General features: G+C 51.3%; 1 protein-coding gene across 6 annotated transcripts in view; it reads left to right on the top strand.

The window, feature by feature from the left end:
* The window catches only part of AMPD3 (adenosine monophosphate deaminase 3), a 43693-nt gene extending 20376 nt beyond the window's left edge, over window positions 1-23317 (top strand). For 5 of the 6 annotated variants that reach the window (XM_058663389.1, XM_058663388.1, XM_004593790.2 and 2 more), the window contains exons 3-15: window positions 801-1005; window positions 4346-4508; window positions 7028-7247; window positions 8681-8810; window positions 13619-13813; window positions 14718-14849; window positions 15279-15442; window positions 15940-16066; window positions 18179-18342; window positions 19316-19436; window positions 20438-20611; window positions 22183-22293; window positions 22532-23317. In XM_058663389.1, the coding sequence (XP_058519372.1) occupies window positions 801-1005; window positions 4346-4508; window positions 7028-7247; window positions 8681-8810; window positions 13619-13813; window positions 14718-14849; window positions 15279-15442; window positions 15940-16066; window positions 18179-18342; window positions 19316-19436; window positions 20438-20611; window positions 22183-22293; window positions 22532-22708 (2083 nt within the window). In that variant the 3' untranslated portion in view covers window positions 22709-23317. The remainder of the gene's footprint in view (window positions 1-800; window positions 1006-4345; window positions 4509-7027; window positions 7248-8680; window positions 8811-13618; window positions 13814-14717; window positions 14850-15278; window positions 15443-15939; window positions 16067-18178; window positions 18343-19315; window positions 19437-20437; window positions 20612-22182; window positions 22294-22531) is intronic. The other variant, XR_009245321.1, reaches the window with a different exon arrangement.
* The last annotated feature ends 4634 nt before the right edge of the window (window positions 23318-27951 follow it).

The following is a 27951-nucleotide window of genomic DNA, read 5'->3' as shown; positions in this document are numbered from 1 at the left end:
CCTGTTTCCATCCCGGACCCCTGATACCCATGCAATAAGGAGGGCTGGGCCTTTGGCCTATGGTTAGAATATCTGGATCAGGTATATATTTCCAGCTACCAATCCTGCTAATGTGGACCCTAGGAAGAAGGTGCTAAGGACTGGTTCCTACTGCTCATGTGACAGATCTGGATTAAGTTCTTAGCTCCCAGCTCTGACCTGGCCTCAGCTTGGTCATGGCAGGCATTGGAAGAGTGAACCAGTGGATGGGAACTCTGCCTGCCTGCCTCTGAAATAAAACAAAACCAAAAAAGCAAGGAGACGGACTGGTTGAGCCTGTCCCAGTGCCCCACATTTCTCCTTCTGTGAAGATCTCAGTTCTGTCCAGAGCCTTTTCTGAATTTGTCCATATGTTGGGACTGAGAGCTTGGGCTAACTGAAGGTGGCATGCTGCCTACACTTTGAGAAGCCTGGCTAATTTAATGTCCTGCGCATCTGTCATGCCCTGTGGTATTGAGAGGTCCTGTGGTGTGGGCTGTCATCCATACATCCATCTGCTCATCTCCTGTGGCATTGGCACATGTAGCCCACAACTGTTTGCAATGGCTGCAGGTAAGTTGTGTGTCTTCGGGGCCCTGCAGTGTCACCTGCACAGACCTCTGTCTCAGGAAGGTGTCAACAGTTACGAGCTTCCTGACGGCTGGGCCAGTCCTGGGGATTAATTGCAGCAAAGTCCTCCTGCCCTGGGCCTAACAGACTCCTAATCACTTGGCCGAATGAGCTACTGATGTTTCCCACTTTCCCTTGTGCTTGGCTCCTAGAAAGAAAAGCTTCAAGATGATTCGATCCCAGTCCCTGTCTCTGCAAATGCCAACACAACAAGATTGGAAGGCCCCACCAACAGCCAGTCCAGCCATGTCTCCTGCAACCCCTGTGGTCTCTGGAGCTGTTTCCCAGCCTGCGCCAGTGCCCTATGCCATGCCTGAGTACCAGCGGGTCACCATCAGCGGAGATTACTGTGCCGGGGTAAGGTACCTGGAGGTGGGTGGGCAGGAGCCTGTGTGCAGGTATCCCAGACCCTTGGGCCATCCTCCAAAGCTTGGCCCATCTGTGAGAGTCTGGGCGGTGGTGGAGAGGAAGTGTAGTGAACGGAGAGGAAGGAGGCTCCTGGCGGAGTTAGTGGGGCATGGGTATATCCAGGCGACTGCCACATGCTCATGCACAGGGCTCAGAGCAGCAGGCTGGCATGCTGACCATGGCCTGGAAGCTCCCCATATGTTCTTTACATCCAGAGCGTTACAGAGGGTGTCCCTGTGGCCCATTGAGAAATGTGCCAGTTGGGGTCCACTGGAGTCCCCACAAGTGTAGTGGGTTAGAAGTCGTGGCATCCAGTGTTTTGTGTGAAGTTGGTTATTGCTGACTTAGCTCTTCCTGCATACTGCTGGAACCCTCAACTGGAGAGACAGACTCTGGAGGAGCCTAGCCTATGCAAAATCATGGTTATCTGGAAATGATGTTCATTTTACCTGATGGGTAAAAGTATTCTTATTGTTTCTGCATTCAGATCACTGGTTGCCAGCATGAAGTTGGGCTCTGTCTCCTGGCTCTTAACTCACTACTCAGGCCTCCCATGGTCCTGTTACTCTGTCCTTTTAAAATGTATTTGTAAAATATGTAATTCATCTCATCCAAGTGACTTCATCGTTGTCTTTTGTTTCCCCCCAGATTTCAGTTTTGTGTGTAATAGAAAATGCTTCCTGAACTGAAAAGATACAAACATGCTACCAATTCTCCTTCTAGAGGCAACCTTTGTTTTGGTTTCCTGTGTATTCTCACACAGGTGGTCCACATACCTGCAGTGAACTATAGATACTCGGCCTATTAGTTTTTACACAGATAATAGTTTACCACACATATTATTATACTGTACTTTTTTTTTTTAACTTAACAGTCCATCTAAAGATAATGCTGTGTTAATACATAAAGAACTTCCCTGTTCCTCACAAGTGCTTAGTGTGTGGATGTATCATATTTTATGCCATGGAAACAAGGTAGGCTTTGTCTAAAGATAAGCATTACAACTAGGAATGTTTGGTATCCATGCGGCCTTAGGCATGTGGGCCCAGTAGTTGAGGGAGAGAGCTGAGGTGTGCTGAATGCAGCAGGAGCACCAGCCCTGGAGTGGGAGCTGGCTTCTCTCTGCTGGCACATGGAAGAGCATGGAACCACTGGCCTGGGCAGTGGGCCTCCAGAAAGCTAGGTGTCCACGAGGAGCAGGCTGACCTAGAATATCTCCCCAGCTCCTGGGGGGGGGGGGTGGTCTTGTGGACAGCCGTTGAGCCTGCCAGCTTGGCTGGTGGCCGCCAGTCCCCTGGGATCACTCTCTGAAATCCTTGCCTGTGGCCTGAATGCTTTGTCATGCTGTGTCCCTTAGTTTCACAGAGCTGGTGTTTGGTTCTGTGGTTTCATATTGGCAGGGATATACTGGAATCTAATATGTTTATGTCTGCCTCTTCCCTCTGCTCTCCTAAGCCAGCTGCTGGAAGGTATAAAATGGAACTTGCACACCCTAATGGGGACACTGGAAAGCAGCAGCTACCACTGAGATAAAGTACAAAGTGCAATATTTGGTAAAAATCTAAAAACATGCAAGGGAAACAGAGACAACAGCCGCCTCCTGCTAAGGTTAGGAGTTGGGAGGGGAGAGTTTTAGCTGTATCCATGGTAACAGGCTGAAACAATTATGAAAAACACTAATATCATGAGCACTGGAAGGCAGGTGCATGGGTATCCGGTTATACCATCTTCTGGGCTTGTCTGTGTATGTGTAACATTTTAAAATGAGCAAAGGTTTTAGTGAATGAGGGGAGGAAGCTTCCAGGCCCCTGCCTTTCCTGCTGTGTGCTCTCTGGGAGTCTTGCTCCCCTGCCCCCGCTCTGCTGTGTTGCATCCTTGCTGCTAAGTTGGCTTGGCTCCTTGTCCCCACAGGCACACTCAGATCTTTGATTCCCTCACTCCCAGACATGATGGACAAGCCTGCCAGAAGGCTGGGATTTGTCTCATGCATCTTTGAATATGAGGCAGCTGTGGGAAAACTGAACCTCTTCAGCCCCTGGGACTTGGTCAGATCAGAGTTTGCAGGTTCAGGTTGATAATTTCCTGGCAGGTGGTTTCTCTGTCCACTGCCTCAGTTTCTCCAGTTGTAAGAAGAGTTACAATGAGGAGCAGAGTGGAGCCTATGGAGAGGTCTTGCAACTAACCCATGAGCGGAGGAACTGCTTGGCTGGCTAGGTTGGGTGAGCAGCAAATTTCCTGAGAGGCTTGGTATTGGCAGAGCAGCCCTGAGCATGCACAGGTTTCTTTTTTTTTTTTTTTTTTTTTAATGATTTACTTTATTTACTTGAAAGGCAGAGTTAGAGCAGGAGGGAAAGAGAGCGCTTTCATCTGCTGGTTCACTCTCCAAATGACTGTAATGTTTGTCTGGGGCTGAGCTGTACTAGCCTTAGAAGCCTGAAACTCCATCCAGGTCTCACATTAGACTGATCTGCTGTTTTCCCTGGTGCATTAGCTGGGTGAGGAGTGAGGCAGCTGGGACTTGAACCAGTGCCCATATAGGATGCCAACATCACAGATGGTGGCTGAACTGGCTACATCACGATACCAGCTCCTACATACAGTTTTTAAATTTTTGTTTGTTTGTTTTTTGTATCTGAGGGTCTGTGAGTATTCTCAGCTGAAAGTGATGATGCTCGTCCTCACAAGGACAGGATTCAGGCTGTATTCTGCCCATGCCAGGTGCAGCAGTGGGCTTGTGGTTCCATCAGCGTCAGGTGGGGCCAGTGTCTGGGTGTGCGGACTCAGCCCCACCTCATCTCCTCTGGGCAGGGGATGGGAGGGAGGTCCCCAAGGCCACCCCCAAGCTTGGCGATCTGTGAGGAGGTCTCACAGGACTTAGCCTGTGACTGTGATTGATGACAGTGAAAGAAAGTAAGGGACATCAACCAAGGGAAAAGATCCGTGGTGAAAGACACCTGGTGTGGGCTTCTGCAGGTCCATGCCCAGGGCAGCACACGGGCAGTGATGTCTGCCAGGGAAGCTCAGTAGAGACATGATATCCATACTCTATAGTGCACAGCACATCCCCAGATTCCGGACGGCCAGAGGGAAGGCAGTTGTCCATCACTAACTGTATTGTCCAGACAAGCAGTTGAGACCCAGTGACCACTCTTAGTTAGGGAATGGTGCAAACCCTCTGGAAACCTGGGTCCTGGATGCCAACCAGGAGCCAACCTTGCAAGCAAGGCTTTCTAAGAAAGGTAGTCTCAGGTGAGGTCTTTTCTGCATGCCTGCTCCACCCCCACTGCAGATCACCGTGGAGGACTACGAGCAGGCTGCCAAGAGCCTGGCCAAGGCTCTGATGATCCGGGAGAAGTATGCACGGCTGGCCTACCATCGCTTCCCACGGACCACGGCCCAGTACCTGGGCCATCAGCGGGCTGATGTCCCCCCACCTGAAGATGGCCTCCCAGGTACAGAGGGAGGGCCTGTCCCCAAGAGTTGGTGAGGGCTTCCAACTGGCTGCTTGTGTTTCTCTTGATTGGTTGATTTTATTGGAAAAGCGGAATTAGAGAGGAGAGACAGAAAGAAATATTCCATCTGCTAGTTCACTCTCCAGATGGCCTCAAAGGCCACCTGTGTTCCTCATGGGGTCTGGCAATCCTCCGCCGCCTTTTCTCCTAAAACTACTTGTGTGGAAGCTGAAGTGCAAAGAAGGATTTCTTGGAAGCCCTCGCTGGCTGTGATGAAATGTCTCCCTCTTCCTGTATATTTTGTAAAGATTTATTTATTGGAAAGGCAGAGTCGTATAGGTATATGGAGAGAGATTGATCTTCCATGCACTGGTTCACTCCCCAAATGACTACAATGGCTGGAACTGGCAAACAGGAGCTGCTTCTGAGTCTCTCATGTAGGTGCAGGGGCCCAAGCACTTGGGTCGTCTTCCATTGATTTCCCCAGTGAATTAAGTGGATTGGAAGGAAGCAACCAGGAATTGGACTTGTTTCCATATGGGATGCCAGAGCCACAGGTAGTGGCTTTACCTACTGTGCCATGGGAGCCCATAGCACCAGTCTGGTGTCAACTGGAGCTCAGTCAAGAGCAGCTGTGTTTATTTGTGTTGCAGAGTTCAAGGAAGTAGAGATTGGAGAGGCAGGCAGAGTTCCTTTGGGGTGTGTCTGGCCAGTGGAGGATCTCAGGGCAGTGGGGGCTGAGTTAAAGCTTACATGAGGACAAGTCAGGGTGGGCACCCGATGAGGACCTGATAGTTTGCACCAATGTCTGGGACTCTGACTTTCCTGGCTGGCATCGGCAGTCCCAAGTAGTCCCGTCTTCGGCATCCTTGAGTTATGTATTACCCCCAAGGTGCCAGGTAAGACCCACATGGGCAAGGGCAGATGGGAATGACTGTCGGATGTGTACCTTCTAGGAGTCCCAGCACATCTGGGGAGTCTTAGGTGTGAGTGTGTGTGCCAAGGTGCAGGGGGTGCGGTGGAGCAGCTTCCAAGGGCACAACCTGTGGCTTCACCTGGGCCATTGCCATAACCACCACCTGCACCTCTGGTGTGCTGCAGGCTCTCCTGAGCTGGCTGCGGCCATGCCTGGTGACGGGCATCTGGCCCCAGGCCTGTTTTACTTGTGTGACTCCTCATATCAGCTCTGACTTTTCTTGTGTACTTGTGGAGACCAGGTTGGTCAGCTCTTGTTGCTAGGGAGCCTGTTAAGCAGCTGATATGAGCTGCAGGGGGCTGAAGCCCCCAGGTTATTTCTTTATCGCACCCTCCTACTGCTTGGTTGGAGGCAGAGATGGCCAAGAAATGGTCAGGAAAACTCACAGTGAGAGTAGTGAACATATGAATGCCCTTAAGCATACGATGGGTATGTCCCAAGAGATTTGCTCCAAATCTCTCAGTTGGGGAATCACAAAGGGGAGTTTTCTTCCTTCCATGGGCCTACTCAACCCACAGCTCTGGGGAGCAGGTGGTTCTGTAGTTGGTGTTTCCTGCTCTGCAGAAGACAAGTTACCCACTCATGCTCCTTTCTGGAGGAGGGCTGGCTTCTGGCTGACCCATGTTCAGGAGGAACACTGGCCCGTCACAAGTGCTGTCTCTTGCTAGGAGGAAACACAGTAACCCCCCCCCCAACATTCCTGGGGTCCCAGGAGTACTGAGGATGCTGAAGCCCAATTAAGTTAAATTCTTAAAAATTGTCAAAGTGCTAGCCATGTGTCAAGGACTATCTCGGATGGTCGGGACACAGCATTGAACAACATGGATCCAAGCATGCCTACATCAGAGTTCTTAGTCTGTGAATAGAGAAGATACACCAGGGGGTTTCAAACATTTGTGGGAAAGTGGAATTAAAAGACACATTTAATCTGGTGCAAAGATATTTTTAAATCCATGTACCTTGATCTTCCATAATATGTTTCTCAGATATTTTTTTAAGAGTCCTTGTTTATGTGGATTTAAAATTTTTTACATCAGAACAAACTTGTGCTTTACCTCCCTTTTCTATGACCTTTTTGAAGTATTTTGCGGATTAAGCTGCTGCCTGCCATGCTGGCATTTCATGTGGGTGCAGGTTTGCGTCCCAGCTGCTCCACGTCTGATTCAGCTCCTGCTAATGCACCTGGGACGGCAGTGGAAGGCAATCCAGGTGCTGGGCCCCCTGGAGACCTCGATGGAGTTCCGGGTTCCTGGCTTCAGCCTGGTCCAGCCCTGGCTGTTGTAGCCATTTGGGGAGCGGACCAATGGTTAAAAGATCTCACTCTATTTCTCTTTCTCTCTCTGTAACTTTCAAATGCCTTTCAAACATATATACATCTTTAAAAAAAAGACGTCAGTGCTAAGGAGACACAGTAAAGCAGGGAAGGGTATGTGCAATGTGGGGACAGGTGGGTGTGGTTAGATTTTAGATAGTGCGGTCAGGGCAGGCTTCACCCAGAATGGGACTTGGGAGCCCTTGGCCATCACCCAATCTTGTTTTGCAGACTTTCACCCTCCCCCACTGCCCCAAGAGGACCCTTACTGCCTGGATGACGCACCCCCGAACCTGGGCTACTTGGTCCGCATGCAGGGGGGCATCCTGTTCGTGTATGATGACAAGAAGATGCTGGAGCGCCAGGAGCCGCACAGCCTGCCCTACCCTGACCTGGAGACCTACACGGTGGACATGAGCCACATCCTGGCTCTCATCACCGATGGCCCCACGTGAGCCTGCCTCCCTGAGTCTGCCTGCCTTTGCATGGGTGCTGGTTCTAGGGGACAGAACTGGGACAGGCTGACGGGGCCGCCCCAATGCTCCCCTACAGGGGGATTTCCTCTTTCTGCAGCACTTTATTTCTGCATAAGTTTTCTTCTTGGCACCTTCTAAGAGTGGGCACTTCCTGTCTGTCCCTGCCATATACACCAGGAGGCAGCAATGGCCTCTCCTCCAGGGGGAATGGCAGCCCAGGCACAGCTGTAGACAGTGGAGGAGTGAAGGCCCTGCAGGGTGCTTGGGACATGTACTATGGCCTCAGACACTTGGAGGCTCCACTGGAGATGACCTGACTGAGTTTGGTCCTCAAGAGAGGGTACAGTCAGGCCTGGGACCTGCTCGCTGGCTGCTGTCCTTGGGTTTTGACTGGGCATGGTGCAATGTTGTCACCACTGGAGGGTCAAGGCGGAACTGAGATGTGGGAGAGGAAGGAGGTATTTTGGGGTGCTGTCCTTGCCTGTCCTGGCCAGGGTTTGTGCCATGCCTAGGGCAAGAGACTGGCCAAGGAGATGCATTCTGGGCTCGCTGCCTGCCTAGAGATGCGCCTGGGCTGCACTTTGGGGCCAGGCTCCATTGAAAGGTCAGTGGCACCCATGTGAACATCCAAATACCAGGCTGCAGAGGGAGCTTCTATGTGTCTGAGGGCACGAAGGAGTAGGGTGGCATGGAGGATTATGCTCACAGGGTCTGAGTGGCTATGGACCTCATCCTGTGCCAGGCCTCTGGGTGCATGGGTGCTAGAGGTAGCCACAGCTGGGAGTAAACTCCTCTATACACAGGTTTCCCTGAGTTGGCACATCTCAGGGACATCTGTCCTCATGGAGGTTTCTGTGCTGGTAGCAGGCAGCTGCCTGCCCAGCCCCCTCCTGTTGGGAGGTGTTGGGGTCCTGGGTTGAGGGCATGGTCAGGGTGTGGTTGGAGCCTCTGCACCCTGAGGTGGGTAGGGCATGCCTTGTAGCTTAACTGTGTCTTCCACTTACAGACAGGCCAGTCCCTCTTTTGGTAACTAAGGGTGTCCATAGAGCTAGGAGGAGGCTTTGAGGAGCAATGCCCTGTTCAGTGTGAAGTCCTCCCTTCACCCTGGGGAGTTACCCACCAGTGTGTTCACACAGGAAGTGGAGGTTCAAGGTTGCTGGCCTACACCCACAAGGCCAGAAGCCAAAGAGCCTGGGTGAGGCCCTGAGGCTGTTCTTGCTGCCCACACTAGATTTGCTTACAGAGCACATGGGTGCAGGTGATGGGGCCACTGGGTGTGTGGCAGCTGGAGATTGCTTTGTACTCCCTCCTAGGGGTGCTGACCCTCCGCACCTGAGGCCTGCTCATGCTGGAGAGTATGGCATCACTTGTGCTCAACTGTGGTCTCTTCCCCCTCTCCAACTTGCAGGAAAACCTACTGCCACCGGCGACTGAACTTCCTGGAATCCAAGTTCAGCCTTCATGAGATGTTAAATGAAATGTCTGAATTCAAAGAGTTGAAGAGTAATCCCCACCGAGACTTCTATAACGTGAGAAAGGTGGGTTAGTGGCCAGTGGCCAGATACACCCCCTGTCTCCCCAGCTCTGTGGGCTGCCTTGGACCCAGTCCACCATGAACTGATTCGAACTACTGGCTGAGGATGGCCTTCCCTGGCCAGAGGAACAGGATGTGGACTGGCGGCAGGCATGCCTTGGACAAGACTCCCTGCTCTGGGTGTAATCCCTGTTGTGTGATAGACACTGGGTGTGCAGGATAAAAGATAGGGCCTGGCCTATACAATGCTCATAGTGTTGAGCCTGGGTTATTTCCAGAGTAGGTGATTTGGTACAGAGAGAGCCTTCAGGGTCAGGTGTATTTAGTGAAAAGCATCCCCTGTGCTCAGCTCTCACTAACCCCCTCCACCCTGGCTTTCCCTGAGCATGTTGGCAAGGGTTTCTGGCATCCTCAGTCACGTGGCTGGGACTGGGGTGAGGGTAGCCCCTAGTGGTCCTGTGTACTTCCTGCTAAGAGCCTGCAGGAAGGAACAGAGTCACTGCTAAGCATGGGGCATTGCCTGGCTGCAAGATGCTCCCTGCCTCAGTGCACAGTGCTGTGATGTGGCGGCTGTCCATGTTGAGCTCCTGCAAAAGGTGAATGAGAGTTAGCCAGGTGGTGGACTGGGTTGAGGAGGAAGATCAGTGTGTGCAAATGCCAGAAGGCAGGGAGATGTGGGATAGGGACGAGGCAGGTAGGGCTCTGTGTTGACAGAGTGGCAAGTGGAGCAGCGTGGCTAGGGCTGTAATGTTGGGGCAGAGGGAAGTGATGGGGGTGGGGCAGGGAAGGAAGAGGGTCAGATTCTAGATGGTACAGGGGTCCATGGGCTCTCCAGAGAAGGTAGGAGGGTGGACCAAGCCCTGGGAATGGGCTGGGAGATGGTAGAAGGGTAGACATGAGGCCTTACTTTGCAAGGAGATGAACAAACCTGGGCTGATTTTCATACCTGGGACCCAAGCCAACAGTGGGGTGTTGTCTGCTTAGGGCTCTCTGTCCTGGATCCCTTGAGGGGGCTATCTCTCCTGGTGCACCAGCTCTGATAGGGAGGGGAGGATGTGACAGCTCTGGGAAACCTCAGCTCAGACCCTCAGAACCCCTGGCTGGAGCACTCAGCAATGCAAATTCAGGGTCCCCTTTGGGAGACCCCCAAGACCGCCTCTGTTACATGGCAGGATTCCAAACATCGACCCCACTGGATGGGACCAGGAGCCATCAGAGTTGGCAGTTTGGCTTTTTCTCCTGGGAATTCTCACAGAGGTGAAAGGTTGTGGATGCCACCTGCTGGGGAATTTTCAGCTCCTGACAGCATCTGGTCCTTCTTTGTGAGCCTTCAGCGCCTCAGTCATCTCACCAGCTCCTCGCAGCCCTGCCCAAAGTGCCTCCATGGTCAGCGCATGCCCAGGGGTCATCCCTGGACACTCCCCATTTGGCTCGGTGATGCCTGCAGTTGGGTGTTCTTGGGCTGCCTGCTGCTCCCTGGCAACCACATGGGCAAGAGCTGCAGTTACAGATCAGAGCAATGGTCACCAGTCAGGGCTAGTCCTTGGCGATGTCCTGAGTCAGTCCAGGGGTTTGCCTTGCTCTGTATGGAGATGGCCTTAATGGCTGGGCTGTACATGGCATACTGATGCTCTGGCTTGGCCCGGAAACGTGTGCCTAGATTTGCCATGGATCAGGCCTGTAGCTATTCCTCTGGGTAAGAGGGAGGCCTGTTGTCTGGGCACTGGTTGTTACCTGACCCTCAAAATTCTCTGGCTTTCAAAACTCCAGAGTGGGCTGTGAGGGTAGCCTCCTGGATCCCATGTGGCTATCACGTTGCAGGAGCAGCCAGGCTGTGATCTGCGAGTAGGTGCCGTGACAGGGTGATGGCAGGTGAAGGGTTATGACAGTGTAGCGTCCAGCCCATGGGAGCTGAGACTCTTGCTTTCTGTTCAGAGCTAATGGGAGGACTCAGTGTGTTTGTAGCTTGGGGACTGGGTAGAAGGAGGCACTGTCTACTCCTGGTTGAAGTCACATCACAGGCCACAGATGTGATGACTGATGGAGAGTTCTAACACGAAGTGTAGTGAAGTCTGTGCTGACATCGATTATTGCTGCCTGCCCTGGGTCTGGCTTAGGTGCCAGGGATTGGCCCTGCCCTGTTCGGAGGTTGTCCATGTTGAGCTCTGGATTTTGGGTGAAAGCGGGACATGCACTGGAATCTGGGGCCCTGCCCCAGAAGTAAACAGCCTTAGAACAAAAAACACGGCTGGAGACCGCCTCTCGCCTGTCCCTAAAACCCTGGCCTTGGAGATTCTGCCGTTTGGATTAGGTGCTTCCTGGATGGCCCAGCTGAGTTCTTTCTTTATCCTGTGACTCACAAGGGGCAAGGACAGGCTGAGCCCCCTGTGGTGTGTCACCGCACTGCTGGAGAACACAGCCAGAAAGTCCAGAATGTGCTGAGTCACGCTGAGGCAGCCCAGCCAGGCGGTGGCCAGCTGAACTAACAGACTTGGGGCATGTCCCACCCACAAAGCCCTGGCATGCGGCTGGTTGTGGGTTTTGTTTAGTCTCTGGTGTTGTGGGTTGCCTCTCTGTTCTAATGCCCGTGTTTGCAGTAAGAGTGGCAGGATAGATGGCTAGGAAGGACCTTGATGAGTGAGTGATGTGGCTAATGCCCCGGGCTGGCTGGTAGAGTGCTGCTAGAGGCCCAGTGGATCGCGTGTCAGCTTGGCACGCCTTGGAGATACTTGACCAGCTGTGGACAGCATTCCCTGGCCTGGGTCAGCCATTTCCCTGCTTCAGGCCTGGCTTGCACGCAGAGGGAGAGCTGGTGGCACCCTGACCTATGAGGGTGCTGCCTCCCTCCCTGGGGGACTACCCCTACAAGCCCCATGGACTCATGGCAGGGGTTTCATGAGTCCCCTAAACCCCATAAAACCAGGCCATCCCACAGCTTAGCCAGGGTTCTTATTTCTTCAAGGCTGATGTCGGTCATGTGAATGGGACACAGTGAAAAAGGGAGAGCGGGAATGACATTCAGCGACCACGTGACAGTCACAGGACCCTCATCCTAAGATGAGGGCAGAATGTTGAGTGAGAGAATCAAATGGCATTTAGAACAATCCATTCTGATTCTGGTCTGTGGGAGGATGGATTGAGGTGGAGCAAGAAATATTGTAGTCTCTGTGAATTCCAGAGGAAGATGCATACTGGGGCTGGTGGCAGTGAGAGAAGCTTGTGGGGTTGAGGTCTGTTGGGAATTGAGCAGACTGATTGGTGGGCGAGAGGGGAGAAGAGAAGCTCGAGGATGTCTCCCAGGGACCCAGCTGTGGCACAGCGGAATAAGCCACTGCGTGGAATGCCCAGATCCCATATTGGAGTTCCTGTTGGAATCCTGGGTGCTCTATTTAGAATGCAGCTCCCTGCTCATGCACATGGGAAAGCAGTGGAAGATGGCCCCACTTGAGTCCCTGCCACACATGTGGGAGACTGATTGATGCAGTCCCTGGCTTGGACCTGACCCAGGCCCAGTTGTGGAGGGGTGTTTGAAGAATGGATGAAATGTCTCTGTCTGCCTCTGTCTCTGTGTCACACTGCCTTTCAAATCAATAAAAAGTGACCTTTTAGATAAGATGATGCTTAGTGTTTTAGGATGGACAGCCTGGTGCAGAGCAGCATTTCCTGGGATGCAGGAAGCTGGGAGGCTGGTTCACGTGCAGTTCTGGAGCTTTGGGCGGATGGATCAGGTCACCTTTGGGGAGAGAGTGCTGGTGGAGGTGAGCTGACCAGGGAGGCCAGGTGGGAGGATGCAGTGTGGTGTCACAGGCACACAGTGCGATACAGATGTTGGTGAGAACTCCCAAGAGGCCTCTTGAGATCCTCCAGATGTGTTTCTGGAACCTTCTGCAAAGCTCTGCCTTCTCACGGAGTGTGGGCAATCCCAAATGCCTTGCCAATCTCTGCAGTTTAGGATTGACTCTAAGACCTTGGGTGCCGGGCTCCTGCAGCCCAGGTCTGCGTGGGCTTAGAGCTGCTGCTTGGGATCTGGGGGAGGCAGAGCTGGCTGCCCTCTTCCCTCTCCTCTGCTTGAGGGTCTGCTTTGGAAGTTCCCCGTGGGGAAGGACCCAGAGGTTGATGAGCAGAGTGGGACTTTGTGGGGGCATTTTTTTTGGTGGAGGCCCTGGGGGGTGATAAGAGGTTGTGGGTATCATTGGAACCATGGGCACCTGCTGCACCTGTAACATTCATTCATTCACTGATGTACCAGCCCGTGGGGTAGTGCTGGAGACCAGATGCAGTCCCTGTCTGTGCTCAGTGGAGGCATTTGCAGAAAGGGGCTGGAGCCCAGCAGAACAGCAGCCACGGGTACGTCTGTGGCCAAGGGAATAAGGAGGGCATTGGTGCTTGGGGCATGGTGACAGACATGCAGAGAGAAGAGGAGCAAAGGAAATAGAGGAGGTTGAGGGGTAAGGGAAGGTATCCCAGGCTGAGTTGGTACACAGGGGCAGGGCGACAGTGTGGCACAGCTAGGTGCCTTGTTTGGGTCCCCGTGTGTCATGCCTGGAGCAGTGGTAAGGTGAAAGTCAGCACTTGAGACAAGCCTCCATCCCCGGTGGAGGCCCTGGGCTTTGCTGTAAGGAGGTCGATTAGCCCATAAGACTTGAAGGGAAGGAGATGGGTTCCAAGGTCTGAACGAGTTGGTGGGGATGACACGGCCCAGAAGGTCCAGGTGCAGAGGCCCTGAGCTCCCCTCTGAGCAGGGACTCAGACACCTGCTGCCATGCCAATGGAAGCCCAGCTGCTCATGGGCTGGTGGGTGCTGGGTTCCAGGTGGACACGCACATCCATGCTGCAGCCTGCATGAACCAGAAGCACCTGCTGCGCTTCATCAAGCACACATACCAGACGGAGCCCGACAGGACCGTGGCCGAGAAGCGAGGCCGCAAGATCACCCTGCGGCAGGTGTTTGACAGTCTGCACATGGACCCCTACGACCTCACTGTGGACTCACTGGACGTGCACGCAGTGAGTGAGCCACTGCCCAGGGCCTGCCATGGAAAGCAGCTGGGGTTGGGGACTCAGGCCCCTGGGAGGCCACCCTGCCTCTGCTTGGAGAGAGGCTGCCTAGCTGCCGAGGGAATTTGGCTTCAGAGAACAAGAGGTCTGGGGCGGCCATGCAGTCAGGCATGTGGCACAGGGTCAGATGGGCCCAAGTTCTAATCCTGCTTATGCCCCTTGGAGTTGTGTACCCTGACGCAGCCCCCCTTCCCTGTGAAATGGTGACAGCCATGCAATTTGTTGACTTTGTAAAGTTATTCAAGCACCCATGGTGGCGCAATAGCTGTGGAAAATACTATGATGCCTCCTCAGAATGATCCTCTGATCTGGCAATTCTGCTCCTCTAAAAGGTGGGGCTGGAACACATGATTGTACACCCGCATCTACAGCAGCATTGTTCCCCAAAACCAAAGCAAAACCCAGGTGTTCCTCAGCAGGTGACTGGCATCTCCGTACAGTGCAAAGGTGTTCAGTCTTTAAAAGAAGCAGGAGGGGCTGGGGTTGGGGAGCAGCACATGAAGCTGCTTGTAGTGCCAGCATCCCGTAAGGAGTGCTGCTTCAGGTCCTGTCTGTCCAACGTCTCATACACATTCCTGACTCCTAGCTTTGGTCTGGCCTAATCCTGACCATGGCAGCCATTTGTGGAATGAATCAACAAATGGGGGCACGTTTGTCTTTCAAATAAACAAATAACCTTTCAATTGAAAGGGACAAGAACCACTTGAGTGATTATTCAACAGTTTATAGCGCCCTCTGCTGGCCATGCTCCCTGCGGTGGTGGCTTCAGTGCGGCCCTTAGTGCTCCTTCTCAGACCCACCCAAGATCCAGGCTGACAAGTGTGGTGACCTGGCTGGTGGCTCTCTCCTCCAGGGCCGGCAGACATTCCACCGCTTTGACAAGTTCAACTCCAAATACAACCCTGTGGGGGCCAGCGAGCTGCGTGACCTGTATTTGAAAACGGAAAACTACTTGGGAGGAGAGTACTTTGCTCGGATGGTCAAGGTGAGTGAGCTCCCAGCCTCTCCCTGCCCACAGAGGCTGGAGGCTCTGTGTGACCCCCTTGCCCCTTCACCTCCCAAGCACAGGGAGAGCAGTGCTGCACATGCCTGCTGGCTGTAGGGGCCAGGAAGGGAGGGCACTTGTCCTGGCTCACTGCCCTGGCTCTCTGTTCAAGCTTACACTTGGCTGGGAGCGGGTTAGCTCCATGTCGCTATGTGTTTGCTGCCAGGTGCCAGGCTTGCAGCACTCTTGCTGGGATGCAGCAAGTGCTCAGCAGGCAGCAGGCAGCTCTGGTGACTTGAAACGGCAGCCCAGCCCTCCCAGCTGGCAGCTGGTGGCTATGGGGCCATAGGACCCAGCCAGTGACTCAGAACTGGCAGGTGGAAGGTAGGCAGATGCTCTCAGACTAACCCAGGCTCTTGTTGGGGCTAGGAGGTGGCCCGGGAGCTGGAGGAGAGCAAGTACCAGTACTCGGAGCCGCGACTCTCCATCTATGGCCGCAGTCCCGAGGAGTGGCCCAACCTGGCCCGCTGGTTCATCCAACACAAGGTCTACTCGCCCAACATGCGCTGGATCATCCAGGTCCCTCGCATCTAGTACGTAAGGCCCCCTCCTGGGCATGCCCACTCCCTGGGACACCATTAGCAGGATGCTGGGCCACAGCTGGGGGAGGTGAACATGTCCCAAGGACAAGCCCTTGGAGGAGCTACCTCCTCCCCTGCCACTTTCTCCTTGCTGGTTGAGGGAGTGTTGTCTTTGGGATGAGCTGTGGTAGGAGAGAGAGGATCTGGTGGTGGCCTTGGGCACTGGCCCTGTTCCAAGATACCCTTCTCTGTCCAAGGTGACTGGCCATTATTGAAGGGGAGGGATCTGAGCCGAGGGCATGGGGACTCATTTCAGGGACCCTGGGTCCTACTGCCTCATTCCTCAAAGGCCAGCACTGTCACTAACTGTTGCCTAGACACAGCTGGGAGTGGGAGGGAAGGCCCTGATCACCATGACTGTGGAGACGCTGGCTGCCCAGGGAGGTTGACTTCCATGGGCTGCAGGGCTGTCGGCTCTACCTGGTACGTGTGTCTGTCGCTGCCACCAGTGACATATTTAGGTCGAAGAAACTGCTGCCAAATTTTGGGAAGATGCTGGAGAACATCTTCCTGCCTCTCTTCAAGGCCACGATCAACCCCCAAGATCACCGAGAGCTGCACCTCTTCCTGAAATATGTAAGTGGAGCCATGGAGTACACACCCCACACAGTCCTGGCTTTGCTCCTGCTTCTACCTTGCCGCTTATCTGGCTTCCCCCTTGAGTCCTGTCCCCTCTGACCGGATCTGGGCTTACCAATCACAGTCACTGCGTTTCTAGAATCATGGTGCCTCCACGGAGGGCACATTCCCCACTCCATTCCAGCCCCCAGGGGCAATTGGCGTCCCAGGTTAGGTCCTACCACCCTGCAGGAGTGTGGGAAGCCCCAGGGGGTATTTTTCCTCCTCCATGGTGAGTCACAGGAGAAGGGGAGAGGGAGCAGGGAGTTGAGGAGGTGGGGAGCTCCATCCCGCTGGAGACCTGGAATGACAGGGAGCAGCAGTGGACAGCAACAGCAAGGTTGGACCCCCGCAGAGGTAACACCTGCTACCCAGGAAGGAGGTGGTACAAGCGGTGGCTGAGTCTGTGTGTAGGGGAGTTTGGACAGGTAGAGGGGCACGGGCTGAATCTTCAATTTAGACACACAGCGTGTGGCCATCGTGTGGGATATGGTCCAGAACAGAGTACAGCTGATGCTGTGGGAGGGGACGAGTGGAGAGTTGGGGCAGGGGTAGGGGAGGGATGGCAGGGACAGAGTGCTTGCCACAGAACCTGGGGTCATTGGGGCTTGCTATATGTCAGACCTGTACGAAGTGCTCCCTGCCCACAGGACCTCTCGTGTAACCTTCCTGGCAGCCCCTGGCAGCCGCCAGCTCCAGCTGGCACACACGGAGATTAAAACAGAGCGATCTGAAAGCTAGGATGGCTGTGTGCCTGGAAGCCTGGCCAGTCGCCTGACTCCAGAGGGCATGCCCTGGACCCCTGCTGTGTGGGTGGCCTCAAAGTCAGATGAGTGACCCTGGGCAGAGGTGGGCTGTGTATGTGCCACAGGGCCTGGGCACACTGAGAGGTGCCTGTGAGAGCCCATGGTAATGCGGGAAGAAGAGGTTCACAGTGGAGGTGGAGGAGGAAGAGCTGGAGTCTGGACATGGTTTGTGTTTGAGGCCTGTGTGAGAGGCTAGCGTGAGGCCTGGCTAGGTGGCTGGAGCTCAGAAAGGGAGCTGGCATCGTCCCCATGCCAACCTGCTTGTCCAGGATGCATTTCAAGGCTTGTCCTGGCTCCCAGGCCCATCAGTAGGAGACTCTGGCTAAGCCCTTCATACTGCTTAGCTCTTCCTTGAAGTAGCAGGCCTGGCAGACATGGCTAGAGTTTGGGGTTCAGCCCAGTAGCCCCCAGCTTGTGGGGAGCCCCTTCTTGAAGCTCTGCTGTGGCTGAGTAGGAGGGAATCCCTTAGCAGTTCACCGCAGGAGGCTGCCTGAGAGCTGTGTTCTCAGCAGGAGCCCTCCTGGTTGGGCCTTGACCCCAGGGAGCCCAGCCCCGTGTCTCCAGTCTGGGTTCCAGTGGAGCCCAGCCCCATGTGTCCGGTCTGGGTCCCAGTGGAGGGGGCACAGTTCCTTCAGTGCGCCCAGAGCTGGTTCAGGTGCATCCTGCTTGGAGACTGGTGGCAGTGTGGCCTCCAGGAGCTGGTTCAGCCTTGCTAGGTTCTCGGTCTGCTCACAGGGCTGCAGGTGCCTCACTGCCATGTATGTATGTGCACTAGGGTTGTGTTTGCCTATAGCCTCAGGGAGGCCAGACCCAGAGCCTGGCTGGGCTGGGAGTCTGGAGCCTCTCTTGGGTGATGTCCCAAGCCCGTGTTGCCTGCATATGAGCCATGGCCTGTGGTGTTTCTCTGCTGCTGGCCCAAGCCCTACAGGACTGGAACTATGTGGTACTGGCCACTCCCAGCCCCACCGCAGTGTGGCCCTGTTACTAATGGCTGCAGAGGGACAGGCTAGGGAGGCTGGGGCTGCCTCTCTCTGCCCCAGTCTATTTCCTCTACTGTCATGGGGAGGGCTTGGCACTCACTGACCTGGCCTCCTGCATACCTGAGAAGCCCTGGAGGGAATGGACCTGACCTTGTACCCACTCTGCATCCCAGCTGAAGTGGGAGCACCTGCGAGGCCTGACTTCCCAGGCCCTTGGCAGCTCAGTGCTGGGCCTGGCTTTTCCTCGGGCATGATGCTCAGAATCACTCTAACCCCCCACCCAGGTGACGGGATTTGACAGCGTGGATGATGAGTCCAAGCACAGCGACCACATGTTCTCAGACAAGAGCCCCAGCCCAGACATCTGGACCAGTGAGCAGAACCCGCCCTACAGCTACTACCTGTATTACATGTATGCCAACATCATGGTGCTCAACAACCTGCGCAGGTGGGTCCAAGGACTCAGGCATGCGCACGCCTACATTCACATGTGATCCAAATGTCTACGTGAACTTGGACCAACACACCTGTCCATGTGTTGCAAAACAGATACCCCCAGACCATGTTCACAAGGCTAGGGTCCACGGAACACCTCCTCTCGCGCAAAGCATGCCACCACCATGCAGATACATGTTGTTCACAAGTTCACATATGCACCAGAACACTGTTGCATGGCTCCAGGTGTAGCTGTGGCACTCCAGGGGAAGAGGAAACAGGAAACGTCTACTCATACACCTGTTCATATCCTAGCACACCAACAGTGCTCCCTTGGGCGTTTGTGCTTCAAGCAGGTGATCTCGCTGAAGCACTATAGGCACTGGGCATACAACAGAGAGCATGACATGCTAAAGCCACATACGCTGTCATACATGGTCTTCCATGCAAGGCACTCCCGTCATGCTAGTCATGTGGAGATGAGGCCCACAAGGGCAGGAGTTGGATGCCCCTGGTAGCAGGACCCGAACCATCTCCAGTAGGATCCTGGACAGGCTTGTGAGAATGGAGGTTTTCACTGGGGCTGTGGTTCAAGGAAGTCGGCTGTCATGGCTGAGCTCTCAGAGACAGGCTTCTGCTTCTGGCATTGCCTCACATGGCTGCAGACAGACAGACAGACACACACACACACACACACACACCAGTTTCTGGGCCTTGGTTTGCCCATGTTTATGACCAGAAGGTTGGAGTCTGTGGCTTCGTGTGGCCTTTACTGGTATTTGTGGAGGCCTTGAATGTGGGACCAGGGACTGGGGAGAGTTGGGGAGGGACAGGCTTGTGACACACTTAGGCCTTCTAGCCTCCCCAGCCCCTTTTGGGCCTGAGGGGCTCTGGGTTTGAAAGAACAGTCTCCAGGGTGCTGATCTTGACCCTGAGCTGTGGATGTAGCAGCTGCCTTCGTGACCCGGGGCCACCTTCCCTCACAGGGAGCGAGGGCTCAGCACCTTCCTCTTCCGGCCCCACTGTGGGGAGGCCGGCTCGATCACCCACCTCGTTTCTGCCTTCCTCACTGCTGACAACATCTCCCATGGGCTGCTCCTCAAAAAGGTAAGCAGGCCACTCCCAGGAGCCCAACCTGGACGTACTGCTCGGCCCAGGGTTCCCTGGCGCTCCTGCCTGTCCCCTGTAAGGCCCCAGGCAAGGCCGCTCTTTCCTGGGCTAGGGTCATCATGGTTTTGTTTAAGATTATGGAAAACAAGATCATCATACACTTTGTAAGGTAGATTTTCCAACACATGGAGATGTAAAGCCCTATTGCTCATGGTGAAACTGGAAATGCCCGTTAGCGTGCTTCTCATTTCCCATCTTTTAGGCAGAATGTGGCTCTAATGTATTTATGCTCATAATGACAATAATGAACACAGAACTTTGCATCCCGCCGACAGAGCGCACCTGCGCCTCCTGTCACAGATGAGCATCTGTCACTTGGTCTGTAACGGCCTTGGTCAGTCCCCAGTAGTTGGACGCACTGCGTCCATCCACCTCACTGTGGAAACAGGGCTGACATGAAGTCCTTGTTGTGTTCTCTGCCTTTTGGGTCACTTCCTCAGGGACACTGTAGTCTTGGCATGGTCTGGGTAGCATCAGCGCTTCTATGGAGTTTGGGAGCAGGTGCCACATCAGAAGACCAGGCTCGCCTGGCAAGGTCTGCCCCTCCCAATACCCTAGGAGCTGGAAGTTTTATGGTCCAGGTGACAAAAAAAACAGCTTAAGTGGCATCTCCTGGCCTAATGGGAGCCAGGGCCTGGAGAAGGGGAGATGAGGATGATGGGACTTGGAGTTAGCAACCCTTCCTGCCCAAAGCTGTGGGTATCCCAGGGTGGGGCCAGGCTGGGTGTGGACAGGAGGACAGTGGCCAGGAGGGCTACACGTCTGAAGTGGGAATGAGAGGAATAGGAGTCGGGGAGGGAGCTTGGGCTTGGCTACAGAGCTCTGTGGGTACCCGTGGTGTCTGCTAGGAACTGCTGCCACCTCTCCCCATCCCCGCTTCTTCCTGCACCTTTCTCCATGGCCTGGCCCTGTGATGAGAACCTGTGGTTCCCCTGCAGAGCCCGGTGCTGCAGTATCTCTACTACCTGGCCCAGATCCCCATCGCCATGTCCCCGCTCAGCAACAACAGTCTGTTCCTGGAGTACTCCAAGAACCCCCTGAGGGAGTTCCTGCACAAGGGACTGCATGTGTCACTGTCCACGGATGACCCCATGCAGTTCCACTACACGAAGGTGAGCACCCTAGGACTGGCCAGCAGTGCCCTGGCCCGCCCTCCAGCCCCACTCACTCACATCCATGGCTCCATCCTGCTCTGTGAGATGGGGTTGGTGACTCAGTGGGGGACAAGAGGAACGACACTGCTGATGACCGAAAAAAAAAAAAAAGGCTGTCTGATGCAGAAGCCTTCTCTTGGGGGTCCTGGGATGCTTCAAGGCACAATCCCATTGCTTAGCATGTCTCAGTTCTGTCTTTAACATTTCCTATTCTGTGACCTTGAGTGGTTCGGCCTCTCCAGACTGAGTGTTGCATCATGGGGAAAAATTGTCTCTACTGTTATCTTATTGTGTGATTAATTGAGACCTTGCACAAAAGAGTCTAATGGAGGATGTGCCTGTAGCATGCATGCGATGTAGTAGCTACCTTTTTAACAAAGGCTAGCTGTGTCATTGCTGTGCTTTGGGTCTCCGGGAAAAGTGAAGAGAGGCAGGGAAGGACTGTGCATTCAAGGAGTACATTGCAGAACAGTCCTTGTCCACTCTGATGGTGTGTGGGCAGGTCCAGCCCCCTGGTTAGCCAAAGTAGAGACTAGTCTTCCAGAACAGTGCTTCTCCGACCTTCCGGCCTCTGCCCCTTTGAAAATGGAAGCCCTTAGAGTTCCATGTATGGATACTTGGTTAGAAAACAAGGTGGACTTTCAAAGTGCAGTAAACATATTAGGTGTTACCTACATAGCAGTTTTTATGGAAAAGAATGGTTTTTCAAAACAACATAAAAAAAAAAAAAACAACATAAAAATACTGAGCATGGTGTTTTGCACCTCTGCAAACCTCTTTACCATCATTCTTAATAGGAGTCAGCTGGACGCTGCTATCTGCTTCTGCATTCAATTTGGTTGTTTCTATCAAAGTATGTGAAAACAATCTTGCCTCATAAAGATACTGAGTTGGCAAATAGAGGACTTCTCAAAAGGGCCAGAGAGGCCTCGGTCACCCTGGGGAGCCCACTTTGAGAATCACGGCTCTGAGAGACTGAGATGACAGCAGGCGTGGGAGGAGAGACCAGGGCCGGTTGGTGCTAAGTGGCCCTTAGCTTATGTCCCAGAGCTAGTCCAGCAGAGTTGCAGGCCGAGCTTCCAGCCTTTGGAGAGCACTCGCTCCTACTGCTTCTGTGTCCTGTCTCTTAGTACACGGCCTCTCTTGACTTTTGCATTCTGACAGTCTGTAGAACATAGGGTGTTAAGTGCAAAGCAGAAGTGGGGAGCAGGGATCAAGAAGAGCCTTGTGACTAGAGGAGTCCCCAAAGCCTGGCAGCCCGGGGGCCGCCAGAACTGGCCTTGGGGCCTTGGCTGTGGTCGTGACCGGCTCTCAGGGAAAGAACCTGCCTTCTGGGGTGTTTGTGTGATTTCTGCTTGTGATCTCATACCAGAAGAGGTCTTAGGAATCTGGACTGAAGGCATGTTGCAGTCAGATGATTAAGGGGGAGAAAAAGTCAGCCAAGTTGGCTACATGTGGCTTTGGCCATGTGTGCAGTGTTGGCCCTGTTGTTCCCTGTCTAATCTGTGTACTTTGGGGGAGGGGTCTAGGAAGCCCTGATGGAAGAATATGCCATTGCAGCTCAAGTGTGGAAGCTGAGTACATGTGACCTGTGTGAGATCGCCCGCAACAGTGTGCTGCAGAGTGGCCTCTCACATCAGGTAAGGGCTGATGGGGCCCAGCCCGCCCAGCCTGCCCTTCCCACACTGGTGCCTTCTGGGTTCTTGGGGAAGAGGATAAGGGAGGTGGTTAAGAAGGGGGACATAGACAACAATGCCACCTGAGGATCTACATCCGGTGACTTGGTGTGACCTGCTGTGTCTCATGTCAGAGCTGCCCATGTGGATTCATAAAGTCAACCTAAGGTGTGTTTTCACATGGCTTTCTCTTGGTCCCCAGGAAAAGCAGAAGTTCCTGGGACAAAACTATTACAAAGAAGGCCCTGAGGGCAATGACATTCGGAAGACAAACGTGGCTCAGATCCGGATGGCGTTCCGCTACGAGACTTTGTGCAATGAGCTCAGCTTCCTGTCCGATGCCATGAAGTCAGAGGAGATCACAGCCTTTGCCAAATAAGGCCCGGCCCCCTTGGCGTGCATCCTAACGCTCGGTTCTGTTTCAGGTTTGCTGTGGCCAAACAGTGGTCAAGACACCAATGAGGGCTTTCCTCCCTGAAGAGGAGGCCTCTAGAGAGATGTCCAGCGTATGATTCTGGCTGCCCTGTTTTTAAGAGCTAACCCACCTATTTCTGATGCTATTTCTGCCTAAGAGATGGCAGCTTCTCAGACAGTCCAGGAGCTGGGCACTTGTCTATACTTGTTGCTGATTTTCGAAATATTTCTCTTGAAACCACTGGGGCGTGAATGATTGGGGCCAGGCTTTTCCACAGTCTGATGCCAAGGGACATGAGATCTGTGTGGTTTGCTGCCACATGCTCCCCTTCAGGCCCTGCAGGCTAACTGGAAATTGTTCCTTTCAGCCTCTTGCTGGCTGCCTTAAAAGCAGTTTCAAAGCTCCCTTTCATAAAGGGACCACTTGGAGAGAATGAAAATAGAAGATTCCCTCCTTAAAATTTTTTTTTTTAAATTTCCTAAATTGCTTTTACACATGCCTCCACCCTTGCTCCCAGCTCGGAAGCCAAAGGAATGCGCTGAAGCGGTCATTCCTATTCCAGGCACCCACTTCCTCCTGGCTGGCCTGGCTGAGTGGTTTCCAGAGAGTGTTCTGGGGTCCCCTCATGGGCCACCTCAGGACTGGGAGGAAAGAAAGTGACTGCTTTTACTGGCTTTATAATGGGGCCGCTGGAGAACATTTTCATTTGAACTGGGGGCTTTGAAGGGTCCGAGACTAGATGAGCCCTGAATCTTTTGCCTCTAATATTCTACAACTGTAGCCTAGTTAATGTTTTACAAAGGAGGAGTTAGGGCCAGAGAAGTGCAATTTGCTTAAGGTAACACAGTGAATAAGTAATGAGAACTAGATTTCCTAATCCAGTCTCCTCCTACTTTGCTAGGCTTCACAAGTGTTGATATATATATTTTTTAATTTGAAATTGCTGTAACCTTGTTGCATTTTTTTTTAAAGCAACTTCTCCCTTACCTAATCATGAAGACTTGAGATAATACAGTGGTCTCAGGGGCTAGATAAAGGGTATTTCTTCAGACCAGTCTGAATTTGAGCTTTATCAATGTATTCTTTATGTTACTAGTGCCTAGTATGTAGTAGGTGCTGAATAAAAACTAACAATGAATTTCTTTGGGGGCAACTTGCTAAGGATAAGTGCTCCTAGTGCTTGAGCCACTCGAGGACTTTGTGTATTTCCACAGGCAAACTTAAGCTACAGGAAGTCATTTGAGACATCATCAACTTAGAAGTACCCTACTTTTGCTCATGAACATGGTTATGTCGCCCTATGACGTTGATTCTTGTCTCCTCCCCTGGCCAATTTAGCTTATGGAATTGCTAATGCAGTCTTCTTTTTTACAAGGCCAAGTACATGATATCTTACAGCAAATCAGGAAACTGAATGCAGCCCATTGTTCTTATGGGCTCATTGTCTTTGAAAGACCCCCCATTTGTAAACATTTGGCCCAAAACAGCAAGTATTGTACAGTTTTTCATTGTCATTTTATCTGTAACGATTTTTTTAAATTATTAAATAAAGTTTATTAGGACTGGCTCAATAATGTAAACCTATTCAAGTTAATAGTCAAAGCAGATGTTCAGGACTTTTGCTTTATAACAGGGCATCACAAAAAGCCACCAGTAGCTGTTGTCATTTCCCTGATTTGGACACGGATGATTGGTACTAGGCAACTTACAGTTTTCCAACTACAGCACATGAGGCTCTGGAGGTAAACTTACATTTCTCTAACTTCTAATCCGTTCATCTGTGAAGCCACACATGTTCATTTCCTGCTCTGTGGATGTTATTCCATTTAGCCAACATGTTGTGTTTTCACCTACTCTACAAGCTCTGCAGGCACCTCTTTCTACAGCCCTGTGTGCCTGTTTGCCACCACTGTACTGAACTGGCCTTTCAGGGGGCAGAGTCCTCCTTCCTTGATCACAGGTGGAAGCAAAGGCAGCTATATACTCATCTACTTTTTGAAGGGCTTGGTGTTTGAGTTCATGGTACCTTGAGCTCTAAAGAGCTCAAGTTCATCTGTTGCTTTACATTCTATTTTTGAAACGATGGATGCCACTGCTTTCTGTTGCGTGAAAAACTGCCTCGGAGTCGGTAGTTCTCAAGGTCTGTGTGGGACCTCCTCTCTCCCTTGGATCAAGCAGGGTTGAGAGCCCACGCCGCCTCCTCTCTTCAGGTGGATCTGAGGGCTGAGGTGCTGAAAGCTTGTTCCTCTTTTTCTGGGCGTGGTCATAGGGAAGATGATAATGTTGGCAATATAGCCAAGCACTCTCTACCTGAACTAGGGTTGTTCTGACTCCAATAAAAGAACATGAACAACACACATAGTTCCTTGGAAATCTGCACCTTCCAACTCTAAAGAATGATTTACTTGTAACTTAGAGGGAGACTGAGATGGTAAACAGCTGTAGGAGGAACATCTGGGGAGGCTTCTCTCGTGTGACAGCAGAATGCCTGTGAGGCTGACATGCATCAGTCAATGTAGTCAGAAACTGCAAAACTTGGTCTCATAAATGTCTCCCTCAGCTCTAAGATGCCTCTCTAGTCACTTAATGCATCTTGGAAATGATTTTGTAGGGCAGAAATTAAACTACCTCAGGGGTTGATATTTTATTATTTTTTACTGTCCCACAGAGTAAAAAGCCATGAATACAGCTGTTAATCGCTTGTATTACCATGTCATCATAAAAGCTGATTTCCCTACTTTCCAAGTAGTTTTCTTTTTCCTAGTTGAAGTAAGCTTGACTTAAAAAAAATTAAAAGTGCAAATTATTTAGACCGCATTTTAATGAGCCCAACTATCCCGATGTTAAAAAATACTGTTGAACCAACATATTTTCAAGCAACCTTATTATCGGAAAAATATTAAATACAATCATAAAATCAAGTCCAACTTGAAATGAATTTTAAAACAGCACACAAACATCACCGCCCCCCAGAGCACAATATAAAATAGTCCTCTAAGGAATATAAACATTTCATATGTAAGAATGTGAAGTTACATGGTAAGAAAAACATTTTTCAATTAGCTAACATTTTCTGGCTAAAGATTAGTTATTGCACAATTTATTAGTCTGTCCTAAGAATAAAACCAAACTAACATTCTCGCCTCTAAATTCAATACATAGCAAACTCATTTTCCCAAACCATAGTTTTATAGCATTATAATACAAGTAAACTCTTCATTATTGAGTTAGGAAAATCTGTATGATCTATAATACGAATTAGAGTTCATGAGACCATTTCACAAATCCTAGAAGGCACACATTATATCTATCATAGTGAGTGCATTTAAGTACTTCTGATTTTAAAAAGAAAAAGCTATACAGAATACAAAAAGTGTACATTTCATCCACGAAACAAATTTACAACTTTCATGATTAGTTATTACAGTAGAACCTACCGAACATTCACATCTAAAGAATTACCACCCAATTTAATGGAGTGAGCAAGAACTGTGCTCATTGATTTGATAAGGCTAATAAAAACACTCCACATTTCACAGTAGATCAGTTAATATCTTGGAGTTCATATTGTAAAGTAAAAAGGGTTGGGCAAGGTTGAGTTGCTGGGCTGCTATGATATAACTCCTTGACAGGAAGAATTCTAGGAGACAATCTTCACTGTCTCTGGAAAGATCAAACATCTGTAAAGCAACTGCATTTCAGAAACGTTTTAAAGTTAGGCAACCTGAGTTAGACTCAGCAGGTCTAATCCCAACTGAAGTTCTCAGAGAATCATCTCTCCCAAGGCTTCCAGAATCCTCATCCATGGACTGCTAGGAATAAATGCAGGAGATTCAGGCTTCTGTAAAGTTGACCTGAATTTGTGTGTGTGTGTAAACAAATACAACTCCCATTACAGACTTGTTACCAAATTTTAATACACTTGTACTAGAATGCTTTATTCTGTTTTCATTGGCTGACTTTAGTTACTATAGTATATCAAGTTCATATGAGGAAAGTTGTACTAATGAAATTTTGTTTTTAAAAATAGTGAGATAGGGTGTTTGTATATAATAACTCTAAGATTTTTGCCTGGGGGAAGAAAAGGCTCAAGTGTTGAAATATCAGGAAAAGTACAGATGAAGTCAATTCTTAAAGTAGGAACTTAGAAATATGAGAAACTTTCTCAAGGTCACACAACCATCAAGTGTATCCGCAGGCTGGCAAGACTTCAACAGCTGTGGTGAAGTACTTAACCATTTGGTACTTCACTGTCCTCATCACGCATGTTAATGGGTTGGGCTAGTTCTCAGAGGTAAAAATGAAGCTACTTTCAGTCAAACTTTTGAGATGGGTTTTACAGGCATGCTTATTAAAATCTTAGCTTTCAAAATTTGTCATTAATAAGCAGTGACTTACACAATGATCCCTGGGTACTTCGGAAAATAGCATTTGCAAATTATCAATAAGAGGTCAGAACACTTACATGGACAGTGACAAAATTTTTAAAAGGTGATGTCAAACCCTAGTTTTTATATGCTGAAATGCTAATGTTAAGGATTGTACGCTATAGACAAAAATTTTGAAAAACGTTTTGAGGTAATAAGGATAATTATATACTTGTTCAGACACTTTCAAAGTAGTACAGTGAAAGAGTAAGCAAAATTTGTCATTTTCAGAAGTGTTTTACACTATGTAGTTCAAAAAAGGGGGGTTGGCTTACCCTATATTCTCCTCTCAATCTTTGAAATTTGAGGACCATGAAACCTAGAAACACACTTTCAAGTTGAGAAAACAGAGATACCACAAACCAATATTGAATGACTTATCACAGCTGGGAATATAAAGTTTAGTGTTTGTGATGAGGAAAAGTTTCCTTCTGAGACTCAGTTTGTGAGCATTCCCGGAAGCCATGAGAGCAGTTGCTCTGCTGGGGGAAGGCCTTTCCAGAACAGCCCCGGAGCGTCCCTTGTGGAGGTCTGTTTATGAAGCGGCCATGCCCAGCTCTACAGTCCTCATCCAGTTTACACAGCAGGGCAAAAACCACCACCTTTAGAAGCAACAACACTAGGCAGCTCCAAAACACATTGTTGAAGTCCTGAAAACGGTGGATGGAGCATTCAAGTAAAAATTAAAAGCGGTAATTAACCACAAGGGGGCAGACACAGTCCTTAGAGCCCAGCAGAAAGACACAACCTAAGTAGTACCACACACTTTGATGTGGCCCA

The sequence above is a fragment of the Ochotona princeps genome, chromosome 4, assembly GCF_030435755.1.
Source record: "Ochotona princeps isolate mOchPri1 chromosome 4, mOchPri1.hap1, whole genome shotgun sequence".
Lineage (NCBI taxonomy): Eukaryota > Metazoa > Chordata > Mammalia > Lagomorpha > Ochotonidae > Ochotona > Ochotona princeps.
This window is presented reverse-complemented; position numbering and strand designations above follow the sequence as displayed.